The sequence below is a fragment of the Giraffa tippelskirchi genome, chromosome 10 (assembly GCF_054371585.1).
Source record: "Giraffa tippelskirchi isolate mGirTip1 chromosome 10, T2T-mGirTip1v1.2.pri, whole genome shotgun sequence".
Classification (NCBI taxonomy): Eukaryota; Metazoa; Chordata; class Mammalia; order Artiodactyla; family Giraffidae; genus Giraffa; species Giraffa tippelskirchi.
The window spans coordinates 119,330,107-119,358,106 of NC_137284.1; the positions used below are offsets into that span (position 1 = coordinate 119,330,107).

Sequence of the window (28,000 nt, forward strand, 5' to 3'; positions counted from 1 at the left end):
CGCCTCAGCTCTCCCACCTAGCCGGCTAGGCGTTCCCGGTCCCGCTCCGCGCTCTGCGCGCTCCCTGCGCTCAGCCCCTAGCGGTGGGTCTTGCGAGGCCGGCCTCCGCACGCCTCCCTTCCTGCTCCCTCTCTCCCTCCCTCCCTCCTCTCCGTGCTCCCCAGCCCTGCGCGATCCAGCTTGGGGAGGCGGGGAAGCTGCCGGAGCGCGACCGCAGCTGCAGCCACCCTGAAGCCGCCAGCCGGAGGCACGGTCCCTAGGCCCTAGAGCCCGGGGAGGCCCCCGGGAAATCGGCACTGCTGGCGAGAGCTGCGAAGCCCTCCCCTGCCCGGCGCGGAGGGCACGGAGGTGAGTCTGTTGGGGAGAGCGCCAGACGCAGTGGCGGCTGCAGAGTTGGGGGTCAAGATGCGGTCGGTGCCAAGCGCTGCATGCCTCTTTCCCAGGATTCTGCGGCGTCCGCTCTGAGCTTCCTGATTGCCTGGTACCTTGAGGCAGGGAATGGGAAGGGAGTCTGTTCCGCGGATTCCGTCTCCTACTTCCCTGAGCTCCCAAAAAGTCCTGGGGTTGGTTGGGCCCGGGAGAAAGGAGGCCAGGAGAGACAGTCCCGGGTAGGATGTGCCCCAAGGGAACGAAGGGAAAGGACGGACAGGTTACCTGAGCCTGCCTGATACTCTTCTAGCCACTTTAGGTTCCTGCAGCGTATTTCACTGAAGATCCGGCAGCGCTGCTTTGCGAACGTGTATATCTTTCTAGTAGTCATTTTGTTTATTGCCCAATGATGTGACCCTGGTGTGTTTAGGCCATTCATTATGTGTTAGAAAGTAATTGGCCTCTTCTTTGAGTGTCCTAAATTATCTGAGCCCTGTATTCAGCCACAGCCAAAACTTGTTGAAAATTATGGCCTAAAAATCTTGCTCTTAAAATAGAGCAGAGAGATAAAGAGAATTTTTGTCGAGAGATTTCCAATTATTCCTCACTGCCTTGGAGAAGGATTGGTGTCAGTTTTAGTTCCTCAGGCAGTGCATTTTTTAGATGGAAAAACTTATTCCAGGTCATAGTTAATTATCACTCATCACCTTGAAAGTGGGAGAAATAGAATTTCAACTCCTGCCCCACCCCCACTCTCTTGACTTTGATTGGATTCTAGTCCTGCTAACAACCCCCGCGCTGGGAACCTTTTTAGTTCTCTGCAAACCACATCCCCGCCACACCCACACAGTTTTTTTCACCTATATTATTTCTTCGTCCTGTTGATCTCCATTTATTTATTTTTTCTTTCTCTAAGTCTCTATTGTTTTTTAGTCTGCAGCTGTTTCCCTTGTTTCTTTGCAGAAGAAAAATACCCATCCTAGAGATTTTGCAGGATATTTAGAAACATAATTTGAAAGGCTACAGTTTCTTTGTCTTAGCTGGTCAGACTTGGAGGGAGGAGTGTGAGGGGGTAGGGGATGGAGAGGTGTTGAGGGAGTGAGACAATATCAGTAATGATGAATTGAGCTAATTGTGCAGAAAGGAAATGAAAGGCTATATATCCAGATCACTTTTTATTGTCTGGTGACATGGAAAACAGACTTATAGTGAGTGAGCATAATTATATTTTAATACTGCAGTTTCAGTGAAGAACACATTCAGGGCATCGGGGAGATGCATTTATTCTGTGTTCAGCCAGTAACCATGACATTGACTTAACTATGACATTGATATATCACCCGCTTTGGGCCTGTGGGCTTGCTGCCTTCATCAGCAAAATGAGGGATCTTATCTGGAGACCTATTACATCTCTTTTGTCCATGATATTTTTGGATGCATTTGACAAGGAAGAATATTTATTGTATTCTTATGTACTATGTGTCAGAGAATGTGGAGGGGGTGATGGACAAGACAAACATGGTTCTACCCTCAGGGAACTGATTTTCCGGTCAGGAAAATAGTAATGAGTAAAGAATAACTACATAAGAAAGGAAACTTAACAGGGGCTCAAAACAAAACACAATTGGAGTGAATCATTTTACTGAAGAGACATGATAGCCTGTTCATAGGATGGGGAAGTGATTGGTCTTTTCTACTTCAAGAAAAGGATTCTGTGACTGGAACATAGGGAGGAACAGTCATACAGGATGATATTGAAGAGTTATACTGGGGCTAGTCCATTCAGAGCCTTCAGGTCAGGTTCATTTAAGTCAGAAAGGTGTGTGAGTGAGGGCTGAATTATGTCCAACTCTTTGTGGCCCCATGGACTATAACCGGCCAGGCTCCTCTGTCCATGGAATTTTCCAGGCAAGAATAGTCGAGTGGATTACTATTTTCTTCTCCAGGGGATCTGCCTGACCCAGGGGTTGAACCCATGTCTTCTGAATTGGCAGGCGGATTCTTTACCACTGCTGCCTCCACCTGGGAAACCTGTAGGTCAGGAAGGTGACTGTAGTTCAAAATGCAACACGAGGCCATTGATTTTTAAGGAGGTGAAAGATATCATTTGATCTACATTTTAAGACAATCTTAGCTGCTACCTGGAGAATGGTTTGGAAAAGAAGCAAAGAAATAAGTAGAGAGACCCAGTAGAAAATGTCTGCAGAGTTCAGGTGAAAGATGAAAGAGACTTGGATTAAGCTGGTGTCATTGGAGAGAGATTTTTAAGAAATATTTTGGAAAACAGAAATGGGTGTTGGATTTTACGTTAAGGGTGAGGGAAAGCAAGGACTTGAAGTTCACTTCTAGATTTCTGGCTTCACCAAATGATGGCTATGTGTGCTTAGTTGCTCAGTTGTGTCTGACTTTTTGCAACCCCATGGACTGTAACCTGCCAGGCTCCTCTGTCCATGGGGTTTTCCAGGCAAGAATACTAGAGTGGGTAGCCATTCCCTTCTCTAGGGGATTTTCCTGACCCAGGGATCGAACCCACGTATCCTGCTTTGCGGGAGTATTCTTTACCCCCTCAGCTACCAGGGAAGCCCAAATAGTGGGTAATGATATCATTAATGAGAGGAGAAAATTTGGATGAATGTGAATAGATCTGAGTAGAAAAAGCTGTTTCATTTTGAACCTGTTAAGTTTGAGATGTCTCTGAGGAGATCATAACAAAAGCTGCTTGGAAGGAGAAAAGCGATGGTGTCCAGGCCAGAAATGGATAGACTGTCCTTTGATAGGTGAGATTGATGATGGTGAATTTAAGGTGAACTGAGTTTTCAGATTTTTCTTTAGCACCTTTCACCAACTTGAGTACAGATAACAGTGAAAATGGATAGCTGGGTTCTTCCACAACTAGAGATTTACCAAGTGGATGCGATGGAAAGGAACTATAACAGAATACCACTGCCTGGGTAGCTTAAGCCACAGACGTTTATTTCTCACAGTTTTGGAGGCTGGCAAGTCCCAGATCAAGACACCAGAAGGTTCAATCTGGTAGGGGCCCACTTCCTGGTTCATAGACTTCTCTCTGTGACCTCATATGGCAGATGGGAAAAGAGCTCTCTGGGCTCTATTTTATCCTGTTGATAAGGGTTCCACCCTTGTGACCTAATCCCCTCCCAAAGGCTGTGCATACTAACACCCTCACACTGGGAGTTAGGATTTCAACATATAAGTAGTTTGGGTAGGGTAATAAACATTTAGAGAGTCCATCTTTTTAAGTGAGTAATGATAAATACACACTGTGAAATCTAGAATTGGTAAAGAAACCAGTAGAGTGAGAATATAGTAAACAGATCAGATTTCTCCTGCTATCTGGAATTATCAGTGTGAGTATTTGACTAAATTATTGGAAGGCCAAGAGATAGTGCTTGGATATATCTGAGGTGAGGTGGAGGCAAAGATTCGTTGCCTTAGATGAAGGAAATGAAGCCATGAGATTGAATGGTTCATCCATTTCAAGTGGTGGACATGACAACTGCTGGGGTAGAGAGGAAGACTGTATTAGTATTGGGGGCCAAAGTCACTAGTAATAATGAATAAGCCAGAAATCAGTAGATGATAGCAGTGAGCATTGGGAAGGAAGGAAAGTCGCTCAGTTGTGTCCGACTCTTTGCGACCCCGTGGACTGTAGCCTGCCAGGCTCCTCCGTCCATGGGATTCTCCAGGCAAGAATACTGGAGTGGTTTGCCATTTCCTTCTCCAGGGGATCTTCCCGACCCAGGGATCGAACCCAGGTCTCCCGCATTGGAGGCAGACGCGTTAACCTCTGAGCCACCAGGGAAGTCATAGGGAGAGGATGTTAAATTTTTCCATGAGCTTCAAAGGAGCTTGGGGTTTGCAGGACAGAAGAAGAAAGGTTCAGTGTAGCCTGCAAAGTAAAAAAATACACCAACCTCATTGCCTGGTCCCAAAGGATTACCTTTTCTTGGTAACACATCCAAATCAGCAGGCTTTGAAAGTCGTCAAGATCTCTGAGAAAACAGTCCTTTCAGAGTTATTATCATCCAACAATTACTGTTCTAGATGTTTGTGAAACAACTGCGGTTCTGTTTTATAAAATTAATATAGCACAACAGCTGCCATTCAGCCAGAGGAATATCAAGGAAACTCCTCTAAATTGAAAAGCTTAGGAGGTGATGTATCTGAGTGTAATAGAATTCTCTTAGCTTGATAACATACTTCAGGTGGAAGCAGTGACAAATTTCTTCTTCTTGGGCTCTAAAATCACCGTGGATGGTGACTGCAGCCAAAAATTAGAAGACAATTGCTTCTTGGAAGGAAAACTATGACAAACCTAGACAGTGTATTAAAAAGCAAAGACATCACCTTGCCAACAAAGGTGTGTATAGTCAAGGCTATGGTCTTTCCAGTAGTCATGTATGGATGTGAGAGTTGGACCATAAAGAAGGCTGATAGGTTGAAGGCTGAAGACCAAAGAATTGATGCTCTTGAACTGTGGTGCTGGAGAAGACTCTTGAGAGTCCCTTGGACAGCAAGGAGATCAAACCAGTCAATCCTAAAGGAAATCAACCCTGAATACTCATTGGAAGGACTGATGTAGAAGCTCCAATTCTTTGGCTACCTGATGTGAACAACTGACTCCCTGGAAAAGAGCCTGATGCTGGGAAAGACTGAAGGCAGAAGGAGAAGAGGACAACAGAGGATGGGATGGTTGGATGGCATCACCGATTCAATGGACGTGAACTTGGGCAACCTCCAGGAGGTGGTGAGGGACAGGGAAGCCTGGTGTGCTGCAGTCCATGGGGTCGCAAAGAGTTGGACATAACTTGGCGACTAAACAACATACTTCAGGGATTAAATGCATACATCAAGTCAAAGGTCCACTCAGGAAAACTGTGACCTTGAAATTTCAAGGAACCTGTGTACTACTTAAATCATACAGTTAAATAAAGCTCACAATTTAAAGTGTTAAATATAAGCTAGCAATTCCCATTATTATATAGCTATTAGTCTTAGAAACAAAAGAATTTTAGGTTGGAAAGGACTGCAGAGTCAAGTACAACTTTTTTGTTTTAACAAAGGAAACTGAAATTCATAATAACAAGATGATTTCAGAAGCCTGGGCCTATTCTTTCTCCTTGACACCACATAAACAAAACTTTCTATAAATGCCATAGTCTTCTCACTTATTTAGTCTGTATCACCTGTAAATAAGATCAAAAGAAAAGGTAGAGAAACTCTAGGGCCATGCTAGTCCAAGTCGGGCACATGAACTAGGACCATGGGTATCACCTGGGGGCTTGGGAGAAAGGCAGGCTCTCAAGCCTCCTCCAGACCTAGAAAATCAGAATGTGCATTGTAGCAAGATCCTCAGGTGATCCTGCCCACATTAAAGCTTGATAATCGGTCCACCTGGAAACCTTTGTCTGCTCAGGTCAGTGGAACCTATGATGCCTAAAGAATTGAGGAGAGAAGCCCCTAGTCAGACAGAAGAGACACTCTTACTGGAACACTCTGAATTTTGAACGTTATGAAATAACAGGAACAAAGTATGCTGTGTGGTGGGATGACACATTTTAAGGAATAGCACTGTCCTTTCCAAAAAATGAAGAGAGGAAATTGCAAAATAGTGAGTGGACCTTCTGAGACAGCTCAGAGCCTGCAAGGGAAAGGGCTGCGTTCTCCAGCTTCCAGCATGCAGGGGCCGCTGTTAGTCTCTTGCTAGGGTTATTTTTCATTATTACAAACAACAATGTGAAAAGAAATGTAACTGAGCATCAAAAAGCCATATCTGTTATCTCCAAATACCCAAATAAGTGTGTGGTTGTCAATCTTGGCTGCGAATTAAAGCACCTAAGGATACCTTTTAAAATCCTGATGACAAAATCTCTTAAAAAATTCAGGCAGAATCTTAGACTAATTAAATACAAATCTGGGATTCAGGGGTGGTGGTGACTGGGTATCACTATGTGGTAAAGCTCCTCAGGTCACTGGAGGGTGCAGCTGGAGTTGAGAACCACTGCTTTAGAAGCTTGTTCTCAGTTGTGGGAAGAGGCAGCTCTGAGACTGAGATTCTGCCTCTCCACTTAAGCTAAGTAGTAGGTGCCTCTATTATACCCATAGTACCAAGCAGAATCAGCAAAAGTCAGGCCACAATCTGCTGTGTGAAAGCCAGTGGGATGTTTAGGACATTACAGGAAGAAGGATTTTTTTAAAAGAAGCATATACTAGTTAAAAAAAAAAAAGCATATGCTCTCAGCAAGTTTTTATTAAAATTTGAGTAATAACAGTTATTGCTGGTGGGAATGTTCTAAAACTGGATTGTTGTGATGGTTACATAACTGTAAATATACTGAAAATCATTAATTTATACACTTTAAATGGGTAGATTTCATGATATGTAAATTACACCTCCATAAAGCTTTTTTTAGTTGCTATATATGCTTCAATATTTATAATTTCATCATATTGTTTAGAAGACCAAGAAGCCAGTACTTGTTTTGTGTCACTGAGGTGTTAATACATGGCTGAATGCCTGGTGGATCAGGCTCAACAAGACATTGGATGGGGGAATGGTTGGGGATGGATGGTGAGTATCCTTATGACCTTTGGCTGTGGACAGATTTCTAAATTGATGTCATAAATAAATAAATAAATTTATGTCAATCATCAGAGATCCCTACAGTTCACTACCCAGTGGGCACTGGTGCCTTTTCTAACCTGTTTATGGTATGGCATTGAAAGGGGAAACAGGTTTGTGTAGAGGCTAGAGTGCTAGGCCTTTCATAGAAGATTATTTATTTATAAGTTGCTACAACACAGGAAAACTTGTATTTGCTAGCCAGTAAACATAGGTGTGGGCTTCTCTAGTGGCTCAGTCAGTAAAGAATCTGCCTGTAATTCAGAAGACCCAGGTTCGATCCCTGAGTCAGGAAGATCCCCTGGAGAAGGAAATGGCAACCCACTCCACTATTCTTGCCTGGAAAAATTCCATGAACAGAGGAGCTTGGCGGGCCACAGCCCATGGGGTCACAAGAGTTGGACACGACTTAGTGACTAAACCACTATCACCAGACATAGGTGTCCTTGTCTCAAAGTACAATCTGCAGCACGTTATAAAATGGGGAGATTATATCAGCGATGATATAACCTGCTGTTCCTAGCTTCATTTGGGAATATGACATACCCCCTTGTCATTCAATTTGCATTGCTATGAGAGTCCAGGTATGCACAAGACCCCTGACTGGGCTTGATGTAACAGGCTTTCTTAAAAATGGATGGAAGGATGTGTATAGCATCTTCCGTGGCCTAAACATAGAGGAAAAGTTGGTGGGTAGGGAGGTCTTAGAAGGATGTTGTTGCTTTAATTTATTGAAGAAGATCCTAAAATATTTTTATCAACTGAAGTTGTTGGGCAATACATTTTTAAAATTGAATTTCTAGACTAACCTAAATTTAACCAGAAAGCTTTTTGTTTAAAATCTTCCTACCATGAATTAGACTGCTTTCTTACCCTAGTAATTTCAACATAATAAACATAAAGTTTTGTGTTGGTCATTTAGGACCTAGAAATATCATAAAATCATACCCATATAAAGGTATACATTGAGTACATATTAAGCCTAGGAAATATTTTGAGAGTTACTTGTAATTTTGAATATCTCATTAAAATTCAGGTTATTTGAAAAGTCTGGAAGGCTTGGAGTTAGTTAAGCTTTTGCTATAATGCTATTATATTTCTTTTCTGAAAATTCTTCAGTTGGTTCTAGAAAACATGAACACAAAAAGACACTCAGATCCAAGTATGACATATTAATGAATCATTTCTAATTACCATAGTTTATAAACAGAATTTCAAAGTATAAATCTGCATAGTTTTAATAAAATTACTGTTTCATAATTTTGAGAGAATGATTTTTAAATGAGGATGCATACAAATTACCCAAGAGTTTCAGCTGAAAGAATTTAATCAACTGACTTAACTAGATTTTAATATTCAAATGGTGAATAGTGGTTGGACTGCATTACATTATGGCAGTTATTCTCAAACTTTAATGTTCATCAGAACCACCTGAGGACTTTTTATAACAGATTGCTGGGCTCCACCCCCAGGGTTTCTGATTTAGGAGGTCTGGGATAGTGCCTAAGAATTCACATTTCTAACCAGTTCCCAGTACTGCTGATGCTGCTGGTTCAGGGACCATACTTGGACAACCCCTGTGTTAAGAAATCACATTCTGATTTTTCAAGCAGAATTGCAGCTTTGCTTCTGGGCTTCTCTAAAGGACTTACAAATTGCTTCCAAAAAATGAAAGCCTAAAAAAAAGACCCCACCTCTTCCCTCAAAGAAATTCTTTATTGTTGTAAACAGTTGAAAGTGAAAGTGAAAATCACTCAGTTGTGTCCGACTCTTTGCAACCCCATGGACTATACAGTCCATGGCCATGGACTTCTCCAAGCCAGAATACTGGAGTTGGTAACCTTTCCCTTCTCCAGGGGATCTTCCCAACCCAGAGATCGAACCCAGGTCTCCCACATTGCAGGTGGATTCTTTACCAGCTGAACCACAAGAGAAGCCCATAAACAATTGGGTTTTATGCTTATTTTTGTTATGTGTTTGCAACCCAAAGATCATGATAGTAAAATCTCTAGTTACAGAAAATTAGATGGGGATATTTGATATATCATCTGAGGATTAAGCAGACATCTCCAACAGCAGGGAACTTGTCCAGGGTGCTTTCTCCTCCTCCCCAGAAAGGTTTTCTCTCCAAAAGGCTTAAGGAACACTTTTATGTAAGAGTTTCCAGTAAAATAAAAAGGAGGGGAGAGGATCTATATAGGACTGCCAACTCAAACAACTTTTATCACTATCCTTTTATGAAAAACAGACATTTTTGACCCCCTAAAGTTAGTAAAGATATATTCTCAGAGGAAAGGACAGTTTGGCAAATTGAATAATTTTAAGAAAAATTCCATACTTTTTAATTGCTGTTGACCAGTGATAACTTCATATTTGGGAGTACTTTGAAAGTAAGGTTACAGAAAGCCAAATTTAATTTTGGGTCCTTAAGGTTTTAAGCTAGAATGAGCCTGTAGTATACCTCCCTTGAAACATTCTGTGTAATTTTGAGATTATTTTGCAAGTACAATTCATATATATAGAATGATATGAGGTAAGGAGACACCATGTGATACTTTTCTCTCCCTGATTTTCTAGAATAACTATGCCCTGATCATACAATCTAATTCTCAATTATATGCTGATATGAGTTTGTTTTTCTTTCTCTTGCTTTTTAATCCAAGTATATCTTGTCTTTTCTTAAATGGAATGTAAACTTAAGTGTAAACGCTGTGCTTCTCTTCTTTATCTCTTCTGTGCAAAGTACACAGTGGCCTGAATAAATTCATGCTGGACCACAGAAAAACAGATCTGCCTTTAGAGTATAGTTGCATCACTCCTTGTCAGTGGAAATGTACAATGTAAGGTATTTATGACTCTTAATTTGTAAATAGGTAAACCTTTTTCAGCTGTTGACATTATTCACTTCTTATAACCCCATTAAAAAAAATATTTATTTATTTCACTGCGCAGGATCTTAGTTGTGGCATGTGGGATCTAGTTCCCTGACCAGGGATTGAACCCAGGGCCCCTGCATTGGGAGCTCAGAGTCTGAGCCACTGGACTAAGGAAAGTCCCTTATAACCCCATTTTTTATGGACATCACAATTGTAAACTTCAGCTCAGCTGTTAACTAGGTTATCCAAAATGATGGCTTACAGAATGGAAAAGAGATTCATGAGATTTTTACTCCAGTGTCTCAGCACCCATAGTTTGTGGAGAGGAGGTGCTTTTTAGGTCTATGTACTGGTGAGTTCCACAGGACCCACACATACTTCTGGGCTCTTTTTTCCTCCCCTCTAGAAGTAGTATATACCTTCATGGTGTTTGCAGTGCCCCCACAGAAAATGGGTTGCTGCCTGGGGGTTCTTCAAGAATTACCCAGCAATCAATCATGTTTTTCTTTTGTAGTATTAATAAAGTTAGGTCTTTGGTTGGTTTTGATCTCAAATTTGGATTTACTGGTGACTGATTGATTAATAGCTATAAATCCTAACTATATAGCTTTGTCATTGTTGTTCAGTTAGTTCTAAGTCATGTCCAACTCTTTGCAACCCCATGGACTACAGCACACCAGGTCTCCCTGTCCCTCACTATCTCCCGGAGTTTGCCCACTTTATAGCTTTGGGTTTACCTAAAACTATCTGAGCTATGCTGCTGCTGCTGCTGCTAAGTCGCTTCAGTCGTGTCTGACTCTGTGCGACCCCAGAGACGGCAGCCCACCAGGCTCCCCCATCCCTGGGATTCTCCAGGCAAGAACACTGGTGTGGGTTGCCATTTCCTTCTCCAATGCATGAAAGTGAAAAGTGAAAGGGAAGTCACTCAGTCGTGTCCGACTCCTAGTCACCCCATAGACTGCAGCCCACCAGGCTCCTCCATCCATGGGATTTTCCAGGCAAGAATACTGGAGTGGGTTGCCATTGCCTTCTCCATCTGAGCTATGATTCATACTTTATTTAGAGTTAGTATTTCTTTTGGAGAATAAAACTAATGGGTGACTTTTGGTGATCTATATAGTTTTAGGATATCCCATACAATGATTGCACTGCACTGTTAGAATTAGCAGAGGTCAAAAGACTTATATGTGAAGCTGAGTTGTGTTAACTACAAAGTGCACTGTCTTTGATAAATTGCTAAAGTTCTCTAAGTCTCTGTTTCCTCATCTTTAAGATGGGCATAATATGTACTTCACAGCCATCTGAGAATTAAATAAGGTAATATATGTGAAAATATTGCAAACTATGAAATAGTATGTGCCATTATCATATGCTTTCAGCAGTATACAAATAATCCATCTCTCAAATCCATTAAAAGTTGTTTTTCTTTCTCATGAATGCTTTTACATTACTTAAAACTTTGATGAGAAGAGTCTCATTTATTAGACCAACTTCTGTTTATAGGCAGTCATACTATTAAAGGATTCAGTTAAAACTTGCCATTAGAAATACAATATGAATAAGGCCCAGACATGTTAGGACAGAGTCATCTATTAATATGTATAAGATACATGGTATTATGACGTACCCACAGGTGACATTATTAGGCCCTAATGTATTTTTACTTGTTCACATTCTGATGTATAGAAGGGGTTTGAACTTACTTTGTAAAATAAGTAGATCAGTGATACTGTTTTATTTTTGTTTTCATTTGAAAAGGTCTTGATCATCATGAATCTTGGATTTAAAGATTTTACACTTCTTACATTTTGGGAGATGCTATGATCTCTACTCAGAAGAACTTGAGACTGGGATATAGGAAACTTGGTTTCCTGTGTGAGAATCTAGTAACTCTTTTTACCCTTAGATAATACATATGACTAGGGGTAGGTCAGTCAGTTCACCTTGAATTGTTGAATGAAATGAGCGTTGACTTAATTACTTCTGGTTTCTTTAACTGCTCCTGATTGTCTAAATAGCCAGGAATATCTCTCGGAGGATGCTGACAGTTTTGTACCACCTTGGTGCCTCTGACACTCCCCCCACCGCCCCCGCTTTTCAGGGTGTGTAGGATCACCCCAAGGAAAAGCAAATAATTACCACACCTTATAACTTGAAAAGTGTGAAATGAAACATGTAATAGATTAAAAAATAGTGAGTTTTCTCCTTTCCCGGGACCCAAGTTAGACATTGAGATGACTAGGTAATGCTAAGGAGCAATGACATGGCTGAAGAAGGAGAATATACTAATATGAACACAACCATCTCTCTTCCACCTTGCCACTGCCCCCATATCTTTCTTTAATTCCTTACAGGCACCCAAATGACACATACCTTGCTAGACTGTCTGGGTTCTAATCCTGGTTCCTCTAGTTTCTCTTTTGTGACCTTGTACAAATTATTTTCTGCATGTATCAGTTTTTTCATCTGCAAAATGGGCATGACAATATTAGTACCTATCTCATAGGGTAGTTGTGAGGAGGCAGTCAGTTAATCTGTAAAGCACAGAGCTGGCACACAATGTGTGCTATATGAGTATCAGGTAATATTATTATCTTTCTAAAGATTAATTTACTGATATATTTGGAGTAATTGAACATGTTCCATTTCTAAGGTAAAAAGTTGAATTTTCCTGGCTCCAGTAATTTCAAATTCCAGTTAGTAAAAACCAGAAAAACATGTTTTTTAAAAACATTCCACCTGTTCCTGTAAAATCCATTAAGTTCTCTGAAGAGATCCACATCTGCTGTTAGTATAAAAGAAATTGGACATTGCAGATAAAATGGAAGAGTGTTTTTCATTCAGACCCGACAGTGACACTGATCCATGGCCATCTGATTAGTATGCTTGAGCAAGTTACTACAAATATGAACTTTCCAGGTATTAGTCACTAAGAAAAGAATTTGACAGAATTTTTTCTGGAAAAAATAACTGCATTATATTCAAGGCAACTGATGCAAAAAAAGGGAACAAAAGGATTTCATAAGTATTGTGTAATTTAAGACCATAAACATATTACTAACCCCCTTTATACGGGAAAACTTTCTCAATGATAAGTTAATGAGACATAAGGTAGATGATAAAAGTCTATAGTATTTAATTAATTATTTATTATATTTTGATGGCTACTTTTCTGAAAATGGTAAACCCCAGATTTCATTTTTTTTAGTAGCTGATTTAGCTTACTCTCATTTAATAATAAACCCCTTATTAGCTACTTACTAGCTACTGAGGTAGTCCCAAATGACTCTAGACAGTTTGGGGTTATAAATGGTTCTTTGGGTTTTACTATTGTTTGTCTGTCTTCTCTTGTCTCATGAGCTATGATGTATTGTCACAGTCTTTCTTTACCTCTAGTGGCATTTCTGACTTTGCTGCCTCTGGTCTGCTGAGAAACTGAATTTTCACACTGGTTGCAACTGTGTTTTTTAAAAAGTTCTCACTTGCTGAAAACTTCACTCTTTCCTTTTGTGCTCTAAAGCCTTGCTGTTCAAAGAGGGGCCCCACAGACCAGCAACATGGGCATCACCTTATTAGAAATCTTGGGCCTCACTCCAGACTTACTGAATCAGAATCTGCGTTTTAACGAGATTCTCAGATGATTCAAATGCACATTAAAATTGGAGAAGCTCCAATTTAGCACATCAACTTTGTGACAGTTCATTTTTCTATTTCGAGATCCATTTCTGGCTTACAAATTGTGTCTTGTGGTGTTTGATGTTGTATAGCTTGCCAGATTGTTTTACCTCTAGAAACAGGGATGTTGTTATAACATCTAAAAGTGTATTCATGTTTGGTAATAAGTAATTGATGAGTGCTTTATTTTCTCTCCCCTAGGATATCCCTGGTGATCTTGGAAGAGTCCATATCATGGAATCGATCTCCATGATGGGAAGCCCTAAGAGTCTTACCGAAACTTTTTTGCCTAATGGGATAAATGGTATCAAAGATGCAAGGAAGGTCACTGTGGGTGTAATCGGAAGTGGGGATTTTGCCAAATCCCTGACCATTCGACTTATTAGATGTGGCTATCATGTGGTAATAGGAAGCAGAAATCCTAAGTTTGCTTCTGAATTTTTTCCTCATGTAGTAGATGTCACTCACCATGAAGATGCTCTAATAAAAACAAATATAATATTTGTTGCTATACATAGAGAACATTATACCTCCCTGTGGGACCTGAGACATCTGCTTGTGGGTAAAATCCTGATTGATGTGAGCAATAATATGAGGGTAAACCAATACCCAGAATCCAATGCAGAATATTTGGCTTCATTATTCCCGGACTCCTTGATTGTGAAAGGATTTAATGTTATCTCGGCTTGGGCACTTCAGTTAGGACCTAAGGATGCCAGTCGGCAGGTATGTGTTTTTACATTTTATTCTTATTTAGCTGGTATTTTATACTTAAATAGGTAGACAAATATACACCTAAAAAACGAATTCTGATGCTCTCCCATGATTATCATTTTGAAAACTATGTATGAGCTCCTGAAGATTCGTGTCCTGACCTTGTACGGACATATTTCTATCCTCAAAATGATGTAAAAAGTTGAGAAAATAACTTGAACTTTCTTATCATAATCAGCTAATTGAAGAAAAAGACAAAGTTTGTAGATGAATAATGTGCCATCTTCTTACTTCCTCAAAAATTAAAAACGATCGCAAACATGTCTTTTTTCTTTGCCTCTCTTCCTCCCACCCTTTCTTCCTTCCTCTTCCTTCTTTGCAAACAAAAAGACGTAAACAGTGTTTGCCTATTTGATAAACAGTGTTCCATCTCTGCTTTTATAAGTAAACACATAGAGTAGTGCACCTTAAAAATCTTTCAAAAGTGTAGTTGTGCATTATAATGGAGCAAGATGATAAAATACTTTTATTATTTTTGCCCATAAAGACAGTTGATTAGATGTCTTAGAAAATAAATTCAAGTATTTACATCACTGTATGCTGCATATCATGCTTCCCCGGTGGCTCAGCAGTAAAGAATCTGCCTGAAATGCGGGAGACACCAAATACATGGTTTCGATACCTGGGTGGGGAAGATCCCCTGGAGGATGGCATGGCAACCCACTCCAGTATTCTTGCATGGAGAATTCCCATGGACAGAGGAGCCTGGCTGGCGAGAGTCCATGGGGTCACAAGGAGTCAGACGTGACTGAGTAACTAAAGCACAGCACAGCACAGCATGCTGCATATGAGAGTCATGATAACTATTCATTTTCAGGTGTTTAATTTGGAAGACCTAGTAAAAGAATATATACTTTCCTAGAGACTGTTCTGAAGCCTGTTCTGAAGCCTTTTTTTTTTTTTTTTGCATATCCACCAAGGTTCAGCGATAGATCAAGTAAATTAGAGATAAACCTGAATTTAATCCTTTGCTCATATTAGTGATAATTTTAATATTCAACTAAATTATGGAACAAGAGATTGTTCAGTGTGAAATACAGAAAGAGTTTCATTTGTATCTTGTAGTTCTTATGCCTTTACATATGTTTGATTTATTCTTTTAGGTAAACTATAAAGTTTTATAATTTTTAGTGTTTTTCCTCAATGAATTAAATAAAAAAGTTTAATTCACCATTGTCACACCTGTAATAAACTGAGAATGCTTTTCTTTATTTCTTTGATATATATTTCTCTACTTTCACTGTTCCATTTTAGAAGTTCTAGCAGTATAGACTTTTTCATTTAAATGGCTAATGTTAGATAAAATTAATGATTCTTAGAAGTCTACATTCTTTCCATTATATAACTAGGTTTAGCAGGCAAGAATTTCAGTGTGGTCTGTTTCAGAGCACTTATATAAACATCTTCAGGGATATATTTAGGAATTTGTTTTCCCTGAACATCACACAGCGATTTTACAGCAAACTTTTTCTAACACTAATCCAATTTCACTCCAGCATGAACTTGTTGTTCAACAAATATTTGTTGACTTCTCAACCATATTACAATATATAAGAGTATTTGGTAGCTTGAAAGCCCACCCTCACCCCTACTGATCTTGATCACATCAAACAGCAGTTACTTTTACTATTTAAATTAACTAAGCCTAATAATGCCATTTCCCCCCACCAAATATATTATCCTCATTTAAAGATGAAAGAATTTCATAATTCTGACCAATGAAGTAATATACCTGAGATTATCCATGGTTTTGGTGAATTGGTTTCTAAGCCAGAAGGTAAATTTTATAAATAGTATAGCATCATGACATAATTTAGAAGTTTTAATTGCAAATTCAACCATTTCATGCTCATTCAGCATACTCATCTTTTCCCTTGCTGAATAGCCATAAAGGGCATTGCTTGCAATCACTCTGCTTGGCAGAATCACTGCAGTCCTAGAGCTAAGCTGTCCACCAAAGCCTGGAGAACCAGCCCCAGCCCACACCCTGCAGGAGTGTGCAAGCTGGATGGGGGAGGGGCACGGCCAGCAGCTTGAATTCCACCTAGACTACTGAAGAGAAGACCTTACCTTATCTGTTCAGAAGCACTTGGTTTAGAAATCTTTCCTTCTGCCTCCCTTCCCCTGAGGACTTGGTCCCAGGTTCACACTAGATTTTTCTGCATTTTCATTTCATGTCATCGAAGCTAGCGAGCACTTTGTTGTGTTTTTACAATACTGTCTTAACCTATAAATAAATAGATTAATAAATTAACAAATGCTTTATTACCTTAGTTTTTTGTATCACTCAAGGTCATCATACATGATGCTCCATAGATTAAATGGAGCATGTGATTGTTACCATTTTTATAAGCAACGATAGTAATGATGAGTCTTCTGGTTTTTTCCCACAGGTTTATATATGCAGCAATAATATTCAAGCTCGACAACAGGTTATTGAACTTGCCCGTCAATTGAATTTCATTCCCGTTGACTTGGGATCATTATCATCAGCCAGGGAGATTGAAAATTTACCCCTGCGACTGTTTACTCTCTGGAGAGGGCCAGTGGTGGTAGCCATAAGCCTGGCCACATTTTTCTTTCTTTATTCTTTTGTCAGAGATGTGATTCATCCCTATGCTAGAAACCAGCAGAGTGACTTTTACAAGATTCCTATTGAGATTGTGAATAAGACCTTGCCCATAGTTGCCATTACTTTGTTGTCCCTGGTCTACCTGGCAGGTCTCCTGGCAGCTGCTTATCAGCTTTATTATGGCACCAAGTATAGGAGATTTCCACCGTGGTTGGAGACCTGGTTACAGTGTAGAAAACAGCTTGGATTATTAAGCTTTTTCTTCGCTTCGGTCCATGTTGCCTACAGCCTCTGCTTACCAATGAGAAGGTCAGAGAGATACTTGTTTCTCAACATGGCTTATCAGCAGGTATGGAGCATGTTTGATATTTATCTGATGCTAGTAAAATACTTGATTAGTATAAATTTGTAAAAACTAAGATTTAAAATAGTGTAAAACTTTACATACTTTGTAATAGAAATGTTGATATATTTAGGGAGGGGAATTATTCTTTAAACAAGGTTTTTGCATAAGAATTATATGGCTAATTCAGAATAATTTATAGTTAAAGCTTCTGTCATCCCTTTCTCTGCAGAATAAAGCAGAGAAGTGGAGAGTTGGGTTTTATTTTCCTTTTTTGTTATAACTGAAGTGATTACTTTTAGCATCAGTTAATTATTTTATAATTGGCCATGTTCTGTGAAATAATAAGGCAGCTTTTAGTAAACACATACAATAAAATTAAGCCTAGTGAAAATATAAAAAATAATAGCAAGTCAGGATTGCTGGTTTTTGTTATCAAAAAGCAAGAAAGGTACTGGTTCCTCAGGTGAAGCTTTTCTAGCACTTAACTCTTAAAGAAAATCTCAGGGAGAGCCTCATGGAATTGGCTTGATGATGGCATAGACTATGATTTTCCTCAACAATTTCCATTCAGTAAATATCAGGGGTTTCATTGAAGCTCTTTGATGTAGCATTTTTCAGTGAAAGTTGAGCACAGTATACCAAACAAATGTGTAAGAGCTTTTGCATTTTATAAGGAAACAAAGCATTATGGTCCAAGTGTGTAGCATCCAGTAATTACACTTGTTTCAACAATAAAACCTAAAATAATTTGAAAAAAAAATTACTAGATTGATGTTCTTTAAGCCATTTTCTCTAAAAACCACTTCACTTAAATGAATGGTAAGGCTTTGATATCTACTCTACCAGCTTCCTCACCTCCTTCAAGTCTTCAATTTGTTGAAACAAATAATAATCAATCAATAATCAGATTAGAAGAGAGTTTTATCCACACCAAGCTGAAGACTATAACCTGGGAAACATCCTCTCAGTAGCTCTGAGGGGACTGCTCTGAAGAGGCATGGAAAGAGCCAGAATGTATATGAATTTTTTAGCTAGGAAATAAGTGTGGTCAAGCATACATCGTTGATAAAGGATTACTGCTAATCACAAAGAACAGATATTTCAAGTTAATAATTTCAGTGTTTTTCTATGTATTGGAAGATGCAGGAATCTGGGGTCATTGAAATTCTTCCAGAGGTATGCATCTTAACTATCCAGGGGCCAATATTGCATAGCTCAGAAAGCCTCACCCTTCTGTTTTCCTCCTGAAGTCTCCTCATAGCTCATTGTGAACTGACAATGGATTGTGATTAAACCCTTTGTAAAACTTGATGGTGGGCAGCATTCTTTTTTTTTAATGGTAAAGCTGATGTACAATGTATGTTTGTACATAAGACAGGCTGTTCTTAGTTATAAAGTTCAAACCAAATCATGTATGAGCCAGAATGACTTCCCCATACTTCAGAATGTGAAATTTTTTTCCATCAAGTCCTTATCTCCTCAGCGAGGCCCTCATTGGACACTGTTTTACGTTCTGCCACTTGCTTCTGACTCAGCCCTGGTACTCCCAGCCTCTCCTACTTCCCTTGCTATACCTTCTCTTTGTTCAATAGTATTTTCCACCTTCTAACACACTTTGTGTTCTTTATTTACTGTTCTCTGCCTTGTCTCATCAGAATGTAAGTTCACAAGAGGAGGAGTCTTTGTCCATTTTGCTTACTGATATATGCCTAATGCCTGGAACTGTGCCTGACACATTGTAGACACTCAAAAAACATACTCATGGGAGGAAGGGGTGAATTGGGAGGGCAGCTATTAATAGATAGATACAGGTTGTAGTCTCCCTATACTAGGGTATGTTGTTACTCTGTATCATTGTATAGAGGCCCAATGAGATAGTAAGAACCTGTTCTCCACAGAGGAGCTCTGTGGCTTCTTTCAGAATGTTGGTATTGATTGCTTCAGTGAACTAGTGGCTAAGAAATAGCTTTTCTCTCTTTTTTTTAAACTTCAGGTATGGTTACCTGGTATGGTTCAGGTATGGTTACCTGAACTAAACTTCATTTTGGTTACCTGGAAGTGGACAAAAAGTCAAGCTGGTATTATGTTAGAACCTGCTTTCCTTGACTAGATCAAAGCATCAACCCAAGGAATCCAAACCTTGATTTATACTCTAATTATATTGTTTGCATGTAAACAGACAATTCTAAAAGTAGTTCCTATGCAGAATCCGACATATTCAGAGTTAAAAGACTGGCTTGATTATATGTGCATTATCAATGTAAGCGGAAGACATTTGGAAAAGTACTGAATGAGACAACTAGACAGTTGAAAAGTATATTAATGAGGTCATTCAAGTAGATAAATATTTGTGCTCCGTAGGGCTTTATCCTCAGGGCAATTTCAGCTTCCTGGGGAAAAGAAGGTAAGATGAAAGAGGTAAATCAACATATAAATATTCTGTGAGAAAGGAAAGCACAAAGTTTAGAAATCCCCTGCTTGGATTCTAAGTTGAACTAAGGCCAGAATATTCAACCAAGTTGAAACCAACTTTTAAAAGTACCGGAAAACTAACTGCCACTACTTTTTAGTCTCCCTCTGGAACCAGCCACTCAGTATTTCACAGTGTTGTGACTCCAGAGTCCATGTCAGCATGATGTATTACAAATGTGTCAACTACCCTTATCACACATGGGTGAGGAAGGAGAGGACCTTAGTCCTCTTTTTGTTGAACTCTCTCTTCTCTTTCACACACACCTGGAACAAATACCATCCAGTAATAGGTTCTCCATAACAGTTCATTAAATTGAATTAGTGCAACTTAAATATGTCTGTATATGACATATTCTTAGGCCAAGAGTGAACTCTGTGCTGAATCAGTTAATGTTCTACCAAACAAAGGAAATTCACATTTGCTTTCTTGTTAGGTTCATGCAAATATTGAAAACTCTTGGAACGAGGAAGAAGTCTGGAGAATTGAAATGTATATTTCCTTTGGCATAATGAGCCTTGGCTTACTTTCCCTCCTGGCAGTCACCTCTATCCCTTCAGTGAGCAATGCTTTAAACTGGAGGGAATTCAGTTTCATTCAGGTACGTGGTGTTTGTTTGGTGAGGGGATGGGTGGTACAGAATTTTAATTACAGTTAAGTACAGTTAAATTTTAAATAAGTTCCTTATGAAAGAATGCCTCTGGGACTGCTGTTTATGCAAGTATCTCGTGGAATATATGCTGCTAGAGGCCAGCTTAGGACCATTCTGGTTTAGTTACTAAAAGACCAGTACAGGACTTTACTGGAAGGTTTTGATAGCACTGCCTACTATGTTATAGATAAAGGTTATTTTAAAAAGGAATAGAAAGTGGGAGGTGAGTCAGCTTAGATCAAATTTAATACCAAAGTCAATTTATTATTGACCAACTCAATGGAGACTTATTTTATATTCTGTCATCTTAATCTGTCTAGAAAAGTTTCATTAGTTGTAATTCAAGTGGAGAGAAGCTCAGTCTGAATATTTTAAAGGAAATGTGTGTATATACACAAACACAAGCAGTAACAAAACTAGGTTAATGGATTATGACAAGGAACCAGCCTTATGAATCTTGTTAGTATATGTATTTGGTGCATTTGTATACATATGTGTATGAGGGATTTCAAAATAACATTTGTTGTATAAGTTAAACATTCACTTTCTCTGGTAATAGCTATTTAATGAATTTGCATATTTTAAAAATATATAATTCAAATTTAGACCCTACCTAAATTATCATAAAACCAGTATTGGTTGTATCCAAATAGTTTATAGCACAATATGCAGATGAGTGGCATCTGGTGGTACACTAACTTTTGGTTGTTTTGGGGTTTTGTTGTTTGCCTATTTGCTTGTGTGTTTTTTTTTTTAAGTGGTCTAAAAACCTCATTCAGAATAAGGGCCTATCCCTCATCTAAATTAATTTTTCCTTTTTGAGGGAAATAAAATGTGAATATTTTCCCAACTGCTGGTTTAATCCCACCTGAAAAGAAATAGAAGGCCCTCCGATAAAAGGTGCTAGACAGGTGCAAAGTATCATAATAAATTTAGATGAGTAATTGCAAGCATAACAATTTTCTGCTAGAGAGTTAATCCTTCCCCAGTGATGTTAGACATTACATTATTATGCTGATAGAGTGCTACATTTTGTGTAACATAGACCATGTCTCAAATAAACAATTAAATATAATATAGGGAACCCAAAATGCTGAACTTCTCGATTTTTAAACTGTAAACTTTTTAACAAAATACTCTTATAATCTCATTCAATATGATCAGTAAAACCATTTGAAATGCTTTTTATGTTACACTTTAATACTATAAGATTTTTCATATTTATCTTCAGCTATATGTGTCTATACCTATGAGAATGCTCTTTAGCATTTAATTATATACATGTGTATATATGTATACATGTATTACATATATAATATATGTACTATATTATATATATAGTATATATAATATATATACACACACATACATTTTTAAAAATATACACAACTGGTAGAAATGTGGATAACCTTTAAAAGAAGTTTTCCAGTTTTTATCAGTATCCTTAAGGAAAAGCCAGATGTTTTGACCAGTAATCCTACTATTAGAAATCAATTCTAAGGAACTAAACCAAAATATAAAAAAGGGCTTAAAGTGACATTATATAATAGTTGAAGAAGGTAAAAAAGCAGTAACTGATCAACAAAAAGGAATGGTTAGGTAAACTATAGCACATCCATTCAGTAGAATACCTTTTAAATTAAACTCATGTTTTCATGTTTAATGACATGAGGAAAGATTCTAGATGTGATAAATAGTCAGAATATTAGAATATATGCAATGTGGCCTTCTTTGTGTAAAACAAAGTGTGCATATAAATGTGTAAGAAATATATGAAAATATTAAAATTGTTTAATGCAGTAGATAACAGAGTAACTCAATAATTTAAGATAAAGTTGTGTTTTCAAAATATAAACATAGTATATCTGGATGGATTAATTTATGAGTTTGAATAATTTTGCTTCTTCTGTTTCTTTTTCTTCTTCCCCTGTCCCAAGTCTACCCTTGGATATGTAGCTCTGCTCATAAGTACTTTCCATGTTTTGATTTATGGATGGAAACGAGCTTTTGAAGAAGAGTACTACAGGTTTTATACACCACCAAACTTTGTTCTTGCTCTTGTTTTGCCCTCAATTGTAATTCTGGGTAAGATTGTTTTACTCCTTCCATGTATAAGCCAAAAGCTAAAGAGAATTAAAAAGGGCTGGGAAAAGAGCCAATTTCTAGAAGAAGGTATTGGAGAAGCAGTTCCTCATCTCTCACCAGAGAGGGTTACAGTAATGTGATGATAAATGGTGCTCCCTGCTGCTGTATGAAGTTCTCCTCATGCCATTATTTTTATGACTTCCTTTATCTTCACTTGCAAGTGCACTGTCAAACTGCTGTGGGCTGAAACCTGTTCAATGAGATCTCAACTGAATTAATGGTAGAATTTTCTTCAAATTTGTTTTCCCTAATGTCACATTTTGCCAATACAAATTTTTGTAGTCAATTTATGTTGAAACATAGGTATGTTTTATTTTGTACAATTGTAATGCTATTGTTATTTTAATAAACTTTATTCCATAATCAGGCAGAAATATTTGTAGTCAATAGTATAGATACAACATAATGTTAAAAAAAAAACTGTGCAAACCAGCAGAACTTTAAGTTTTAATATAATGTGATGAATATTTTTTCCTGAAGCTTAAGTAAGATTCTGATTATTATTCAGCTTAAGAAATAGAAATGCATAACATGCATTATTTTTAAGAAAGGACACGTTAGGTTAGCATCTAGGTAAGGGTATATGTTAACATCCCTATGTTTCTTTCTTAAGATAGGGTTTGAACCAATGTGATTTGTGAGCAAACACAAATTAAAGAGACAAATTGAACTTGAAATTATACTTAAAACACATTGTAGACATGAAATATATACTGATAATGTATACCTCATGAAAAGTTTTATTCTTTATCTTGTTGCAGAGCAGTTTTATTTGCATATTAATATACTGATCAGGGAGAAGACAGTAATATATGGCCTCCCAAACTGATTTTTCTAATATAATACCAATCCTGGGAATCTTATAATTATTTCTAGTTAGAGGGAAAGTGTTAAGTTTACATACAAGTAGTTGTTTATCAGCTGATTTTTGCTGTTGCACCTTAGCCAGTCATACTCTGAATGATATAGGATTTTACTGACATTCATTAAGGGATTATAACATGCCAGGCACTGTTCTAAGCACTTTACTTGTATTTTCCCATATAGTACTTACAACAACCCCTTGACAGAGGTGGTTATTATCCTCATTTTACATATAAGGATACTGGATGGAGAATAGAAAAGTTAAGTAATTTGCTCAAGGTCATGCAGTTAGTGAGAACCAGAGCTAGTATTCAAGTCCAGGCAGTCATATTTCAAAGGCTACTGTTTTAGCCACTAAGCTATATGGCCCCTGCCCCATCCCCATGCATTCCAATCTAGATGCTTCCTCTTTGGTGTAAAGGCACTGACATTCTTTACAGTGTGTCGTGGGTGTCAAGAGATACGTGAAGATATAATTGTAAATTTATCCTTGCTTGCAGATATAATTCACACTTACCCTAGGAAAGAATCTTGCCTGGAACAGGACCCTAGAGATCGATGGCAGTCCATACACCTCTTTATGCAGTAAGGGACTCCAGTAGAGATAGGACTGTAGTAGTAGTTAACAGCAGAGGTCCTACAGTCTTAAAAAATCCCTGTAGATGGTCATCTCTTTCTCTGTTCTTGAGACGTACTCCTGCCTGCTCAGCCATTCGTTAGGGAGCAGTTTGCAGGTATGAAGGATATTTAGATGAGTGGGTTAATTATGAATCTACTCTAGAGACATAGAATCATACAAATTATTCATGAAATTTTTCAGTGCTGACATTCCACATTAAAATCGCATTTTGTTCATACTTTGGTTAGAAAGTCCTATATTTCCCCCCATTTGCTCTTCCTTCATTAAAACAGAAAGTTGCAGAGAAGATACAATGATATGTATTCCTCTTCCTGAAATTCTAACATTTTAAAACTTACCCAGAAAGGTTCTACTGAAACCAGCTGCCAAAAAGAAAAGGACTTGTACTCAGTAGAAGCTCCCTTTCCCACCAATGGCTCACTCCCTACCACCATATCATCTCAGTTTGGTAAACTGCCCATGATTCTCTGATGTTCTCTTCTTGGTGAATTTTAGTAACTTGTACTTTTTAATTGAGCTTTTCATTTTAATTGTAGCCTTTCCCTCTTGATAATCATTTACTTGTTAGTTCTCAGCAGGGATTCAGTTGGGTGATAACTTTAAGGTAATACCTATAAACTATATAGTGGACTTGTGAAATTAACTACATATTTGTAATAATTTCTTGTCCCTTCAGTTCCACGCCCTTTAAGCCCATGCTTTCACCAGTTAATGTGAAAATACAGTGAAATATTTTTAAAACTTAGATTACTATTGAAGTATATTTATATTGTTGCATGTATATATTAATTAGCTAATAAGATAAAATTATCACTATTACAGATAAATGGGGCCTTTGAAAATATGAAAAAGTGAAGTTCATGAAATGCATATAAGATGTAACGGTTGTTTGAAATGGTAATATCTTCTTTTCAGTACTACAAAGCTGATATAATTTTGAAGTTTTATAATAAATATAATATGTGTGTGTTCAGTCACTAAGCCATGTCTGACTCTTTGCAACCCCATGGACTGTAGCCTGCCAGGCTCCTCTGTTTATGAGATTTCCCAGGCAAGAATACTGGAGTGGGTTACCATTTCCTTCTCCAGGGGATCTTTCTGACCCATGGATCCAACATTGGCAGGTGGATTCTTTACCACTGATCCACCAGGGAAGCCCAAGTGTAATATGTTCATTATAATTCTAAATGTTTAAAAGCTTTTCTAAAAGTGGAAAAATACTGACTTTTAATTGCTTTACTTAAATAACTTTTAACTGCTATTTCCTACCTGATTACTTTTCTTAATCATCATTTCTCATAATCATTCTTTAGAAATCATTACTCTGACCTCAGAAGTATGATTGAATTTTGCTCTTGCTAGATATGAGAAAGTAGTGGGAACTTTAAAGCAGGAGGCTTGTTTTTCCTAAACTATATTTTGAGAAGTGTCCCTGAGAAAATTATAAGAATGTAGAAAATATGTCTAGTTTTGAAAGCAAAAGTGAAAGTTGCTCAGTCGTTTCCGACTCTTTGCGACCCCATGGACTATAGGGTCCATGGAATTCTCCAGACCAGTACACTGGAGTGGGTAGCTTTCCCTTCTCCAGGGGATCTTCCCAACCCAGGGATCGAACCCAGGTCTCCCGCATTGCAGATGGATTCTTTACCAGCTGAGCCACATGGGAAGCCCTAGTTTTAATCCTATGCAAAATAATTAATTTTTTTCCTAAGAGGAAATTAATTATTGGACTGAATCATGCTACCTAGCTTTTATGCACAGATTTCATGTCTCCTCTGTTAAGGATATTTAAAATCATGTTTAAATAGGAATATATTCATGTTAGCATATATTTTTCAGATCATATATGGAAATTAGCCTAGATTGTCTACAGGTAGAGATTTTTATTTAAATTTTGAAGTATTTTAAAGTATGAATAAATTATATTTATAGGTATTTATCAGAGATAATTATTTTGTGCTACATATGGGATTGGTTAATGAGCTCCAATGTTAAACTACCTGATTAATTTCTTATAAATTAGCATAATTTTGAGTTGATTACGGGATTTTACTTTCAAAATTAATTTGCTAATAGTAGCCTAATATATATTCATCCTTACAGTGAAATTATGAAAATTATTTGTGTAAAAGGGCTTTCGAGAATATATCATATACAATTTTTTTATTGTTTATCTCTTATTAATGTGATAGAATCTTAATTATTTTTAATTGCCTTTTGCCATTAAACTATTTCATAAAAAATTCTGTACATAGAGGTTCCCCCTGCCAAAAAGTTTTTATTTGTGAAATTTAAAGTTTCTTATGTGATGTTTTAAACAAAGTGCCATCAGTGTAATTCATAAATATTTCTTTAGGAATACTGTGAACACTGAACCTGTGTCAGTCTATAAAATCTCTGTTTTGAAATAAGTATTTAAACAACCTAAAATGTTGCATTGAAATTATTTTGTAAGTTAATGACTTAAAGTAGTGTAACACATGGTATAATAACCTGAGCCTGGTGTTAAGATTTATATTTGTGATGTGTTGTCATGAAAATGAGCTGCTCCACCTTCAGTTGTTTATAAGCCACTAAAGCAAATTCTGATACATATTAGTATATGTAATTGCTCTAAATGAAACTGTAATAATTTTAGTGGAAACAATTTGTTCATACTTTTGAACAGTGAATTTTATAGGAACAAATAGGTTCTTCAATTTTCTTTTAAGCAAACCTCTAAAGTGCTAATATTCAGAGATTCTGTCAATATGTTACTAAAAAACATTTAGTTTAGCTGAATACACGTACACACGTAGTCCCCCCTACCACGGTTTCATTTTCTGTGATTTCAGTTACTCACAATCAACCATGGTCTGAAAATATTAGATGGAAAAATTCTAAAAATAAACAGCTCATAACTTTTAAATTGTGTGCCATTCTGAACAGCATAGTGAGATCTTGGGTGTTCCCCCTCCAGCTGGCCTAGGACATGAATCAGCCCTCTGTTCAGTATGTCCTTCCCCTTAGTTACTTGGTAGCTGTCTTGGTTATCAGATTGGCTGTTGTGGTAATGCAGTGCTTGTAATTCTTATTTTACTTAATAATGGTCCTGAAGTACAAGGGTAGTGATGCTAGGAATTCAGATATGTCAAAGGTAAGTTGTAAAGTGTCCCCTCCAAGTGAAATGGTGAAAGTTTTGGACTTAATAAGGAAAGAAAAAAAAATTGTATCCTGAGGTTGCTAGGATATATGGTAAAAATGAATCTCCTATCTATGAAACTGTGAAGAAGGAAAAAGAAATTCGTGCTAGTTTTACATTGCACTTCATACTACAAGTTATACAGTGTGTGACAAGTGCTTAGTTAAGATGGAAAAGGCATTATATACAATAAGAGATTTTGAGAGAGACAGACTACATTCACATAACTTTTGCTACAGTATTTTGTTATAATCTTTCCATTTTATTATTTGTATTTTGTTGTAATCTCTTACTGTGCCTAATTTATAAGTTAAACTCTGTCACAGGTATGTGTGTATGGGGAAAAAAGCATAGTATATATAGAGTTTGGTACTATTTGTGGTTTCAGGCATCCACTGGGGGTCTTGAAACATCCCCTGTGGATAAGGGGAGGACTACTGAACAGATTTTTTTTTTTTAATTTCCCAAATCATTGGATTAACATCATGCAGTCATCCAAAATTAGGGCAGATTATTTGGATTCTCCCAATGTCTAGATGGGCTAATATAAATGATCAAAGCAGGTGTTTTTTTAAATGATTTCCAAATTGCCAACTCCAAGGATGATTCTCTTATTTTCTTTAAAGGTCTTTCATAGTTTTGCAGATACTGAGTCTAAAGGGGGACTGGAAATTGTCTCCCTGTGTCTAGTTGCCCCACTTTAAAAGCTGCTGCCTATCACATTCCTCAACAGCCCTCACAGTTAAGTCTTCATTTGTGACTGAGTGTGGACCAGTGAGATGTAGAGGTGCAA

The 28,000-nt window shown here is 37.8% G+C and overlaps 1 protein-coding gene across 2 annotated transcripts; it reads left to right on the forward strand.

The window, feature by feature from the left end:
- The first annotated feature begins 1 nt into the window (after nucleotide 1).
- On the forward strand, nucleotides 2-28,000 carry STEAP2 (STEAP2 metalloreductase). 2 transcript variants are annotated; one of them, XM_081534008.1, is made up of 5 exons: nucleotides 2-348; nucleotides 13,765-14,289; nucleotides 16,731-17,258; nucleotides 20,162-20,326; nucleotides 27,834-28,000. In XM_081534008.1, exons 2-5 carry the CDS (start codon nucleotides 13,798-13,800, stop codon nucleotides 27,909-27,911), a joined length of 1,263 nt encoding a protein of 420 aa, XP_081390134.1. In that variant the 5' UTR covers nucleotides 2-348; nucleotides 13,765-13,797; the 3' UTR covers nucleotides 27,912-28,000. The 2 variants fall into 2 exon arrangements, with proteins under 2 accessions (XP_081390134.1, XP_081390133.1); XM_081534007.1 differs by lacking the exon at nucleotides 27,834-28,000 and adding an exon at nucleotides 22,315-25,004.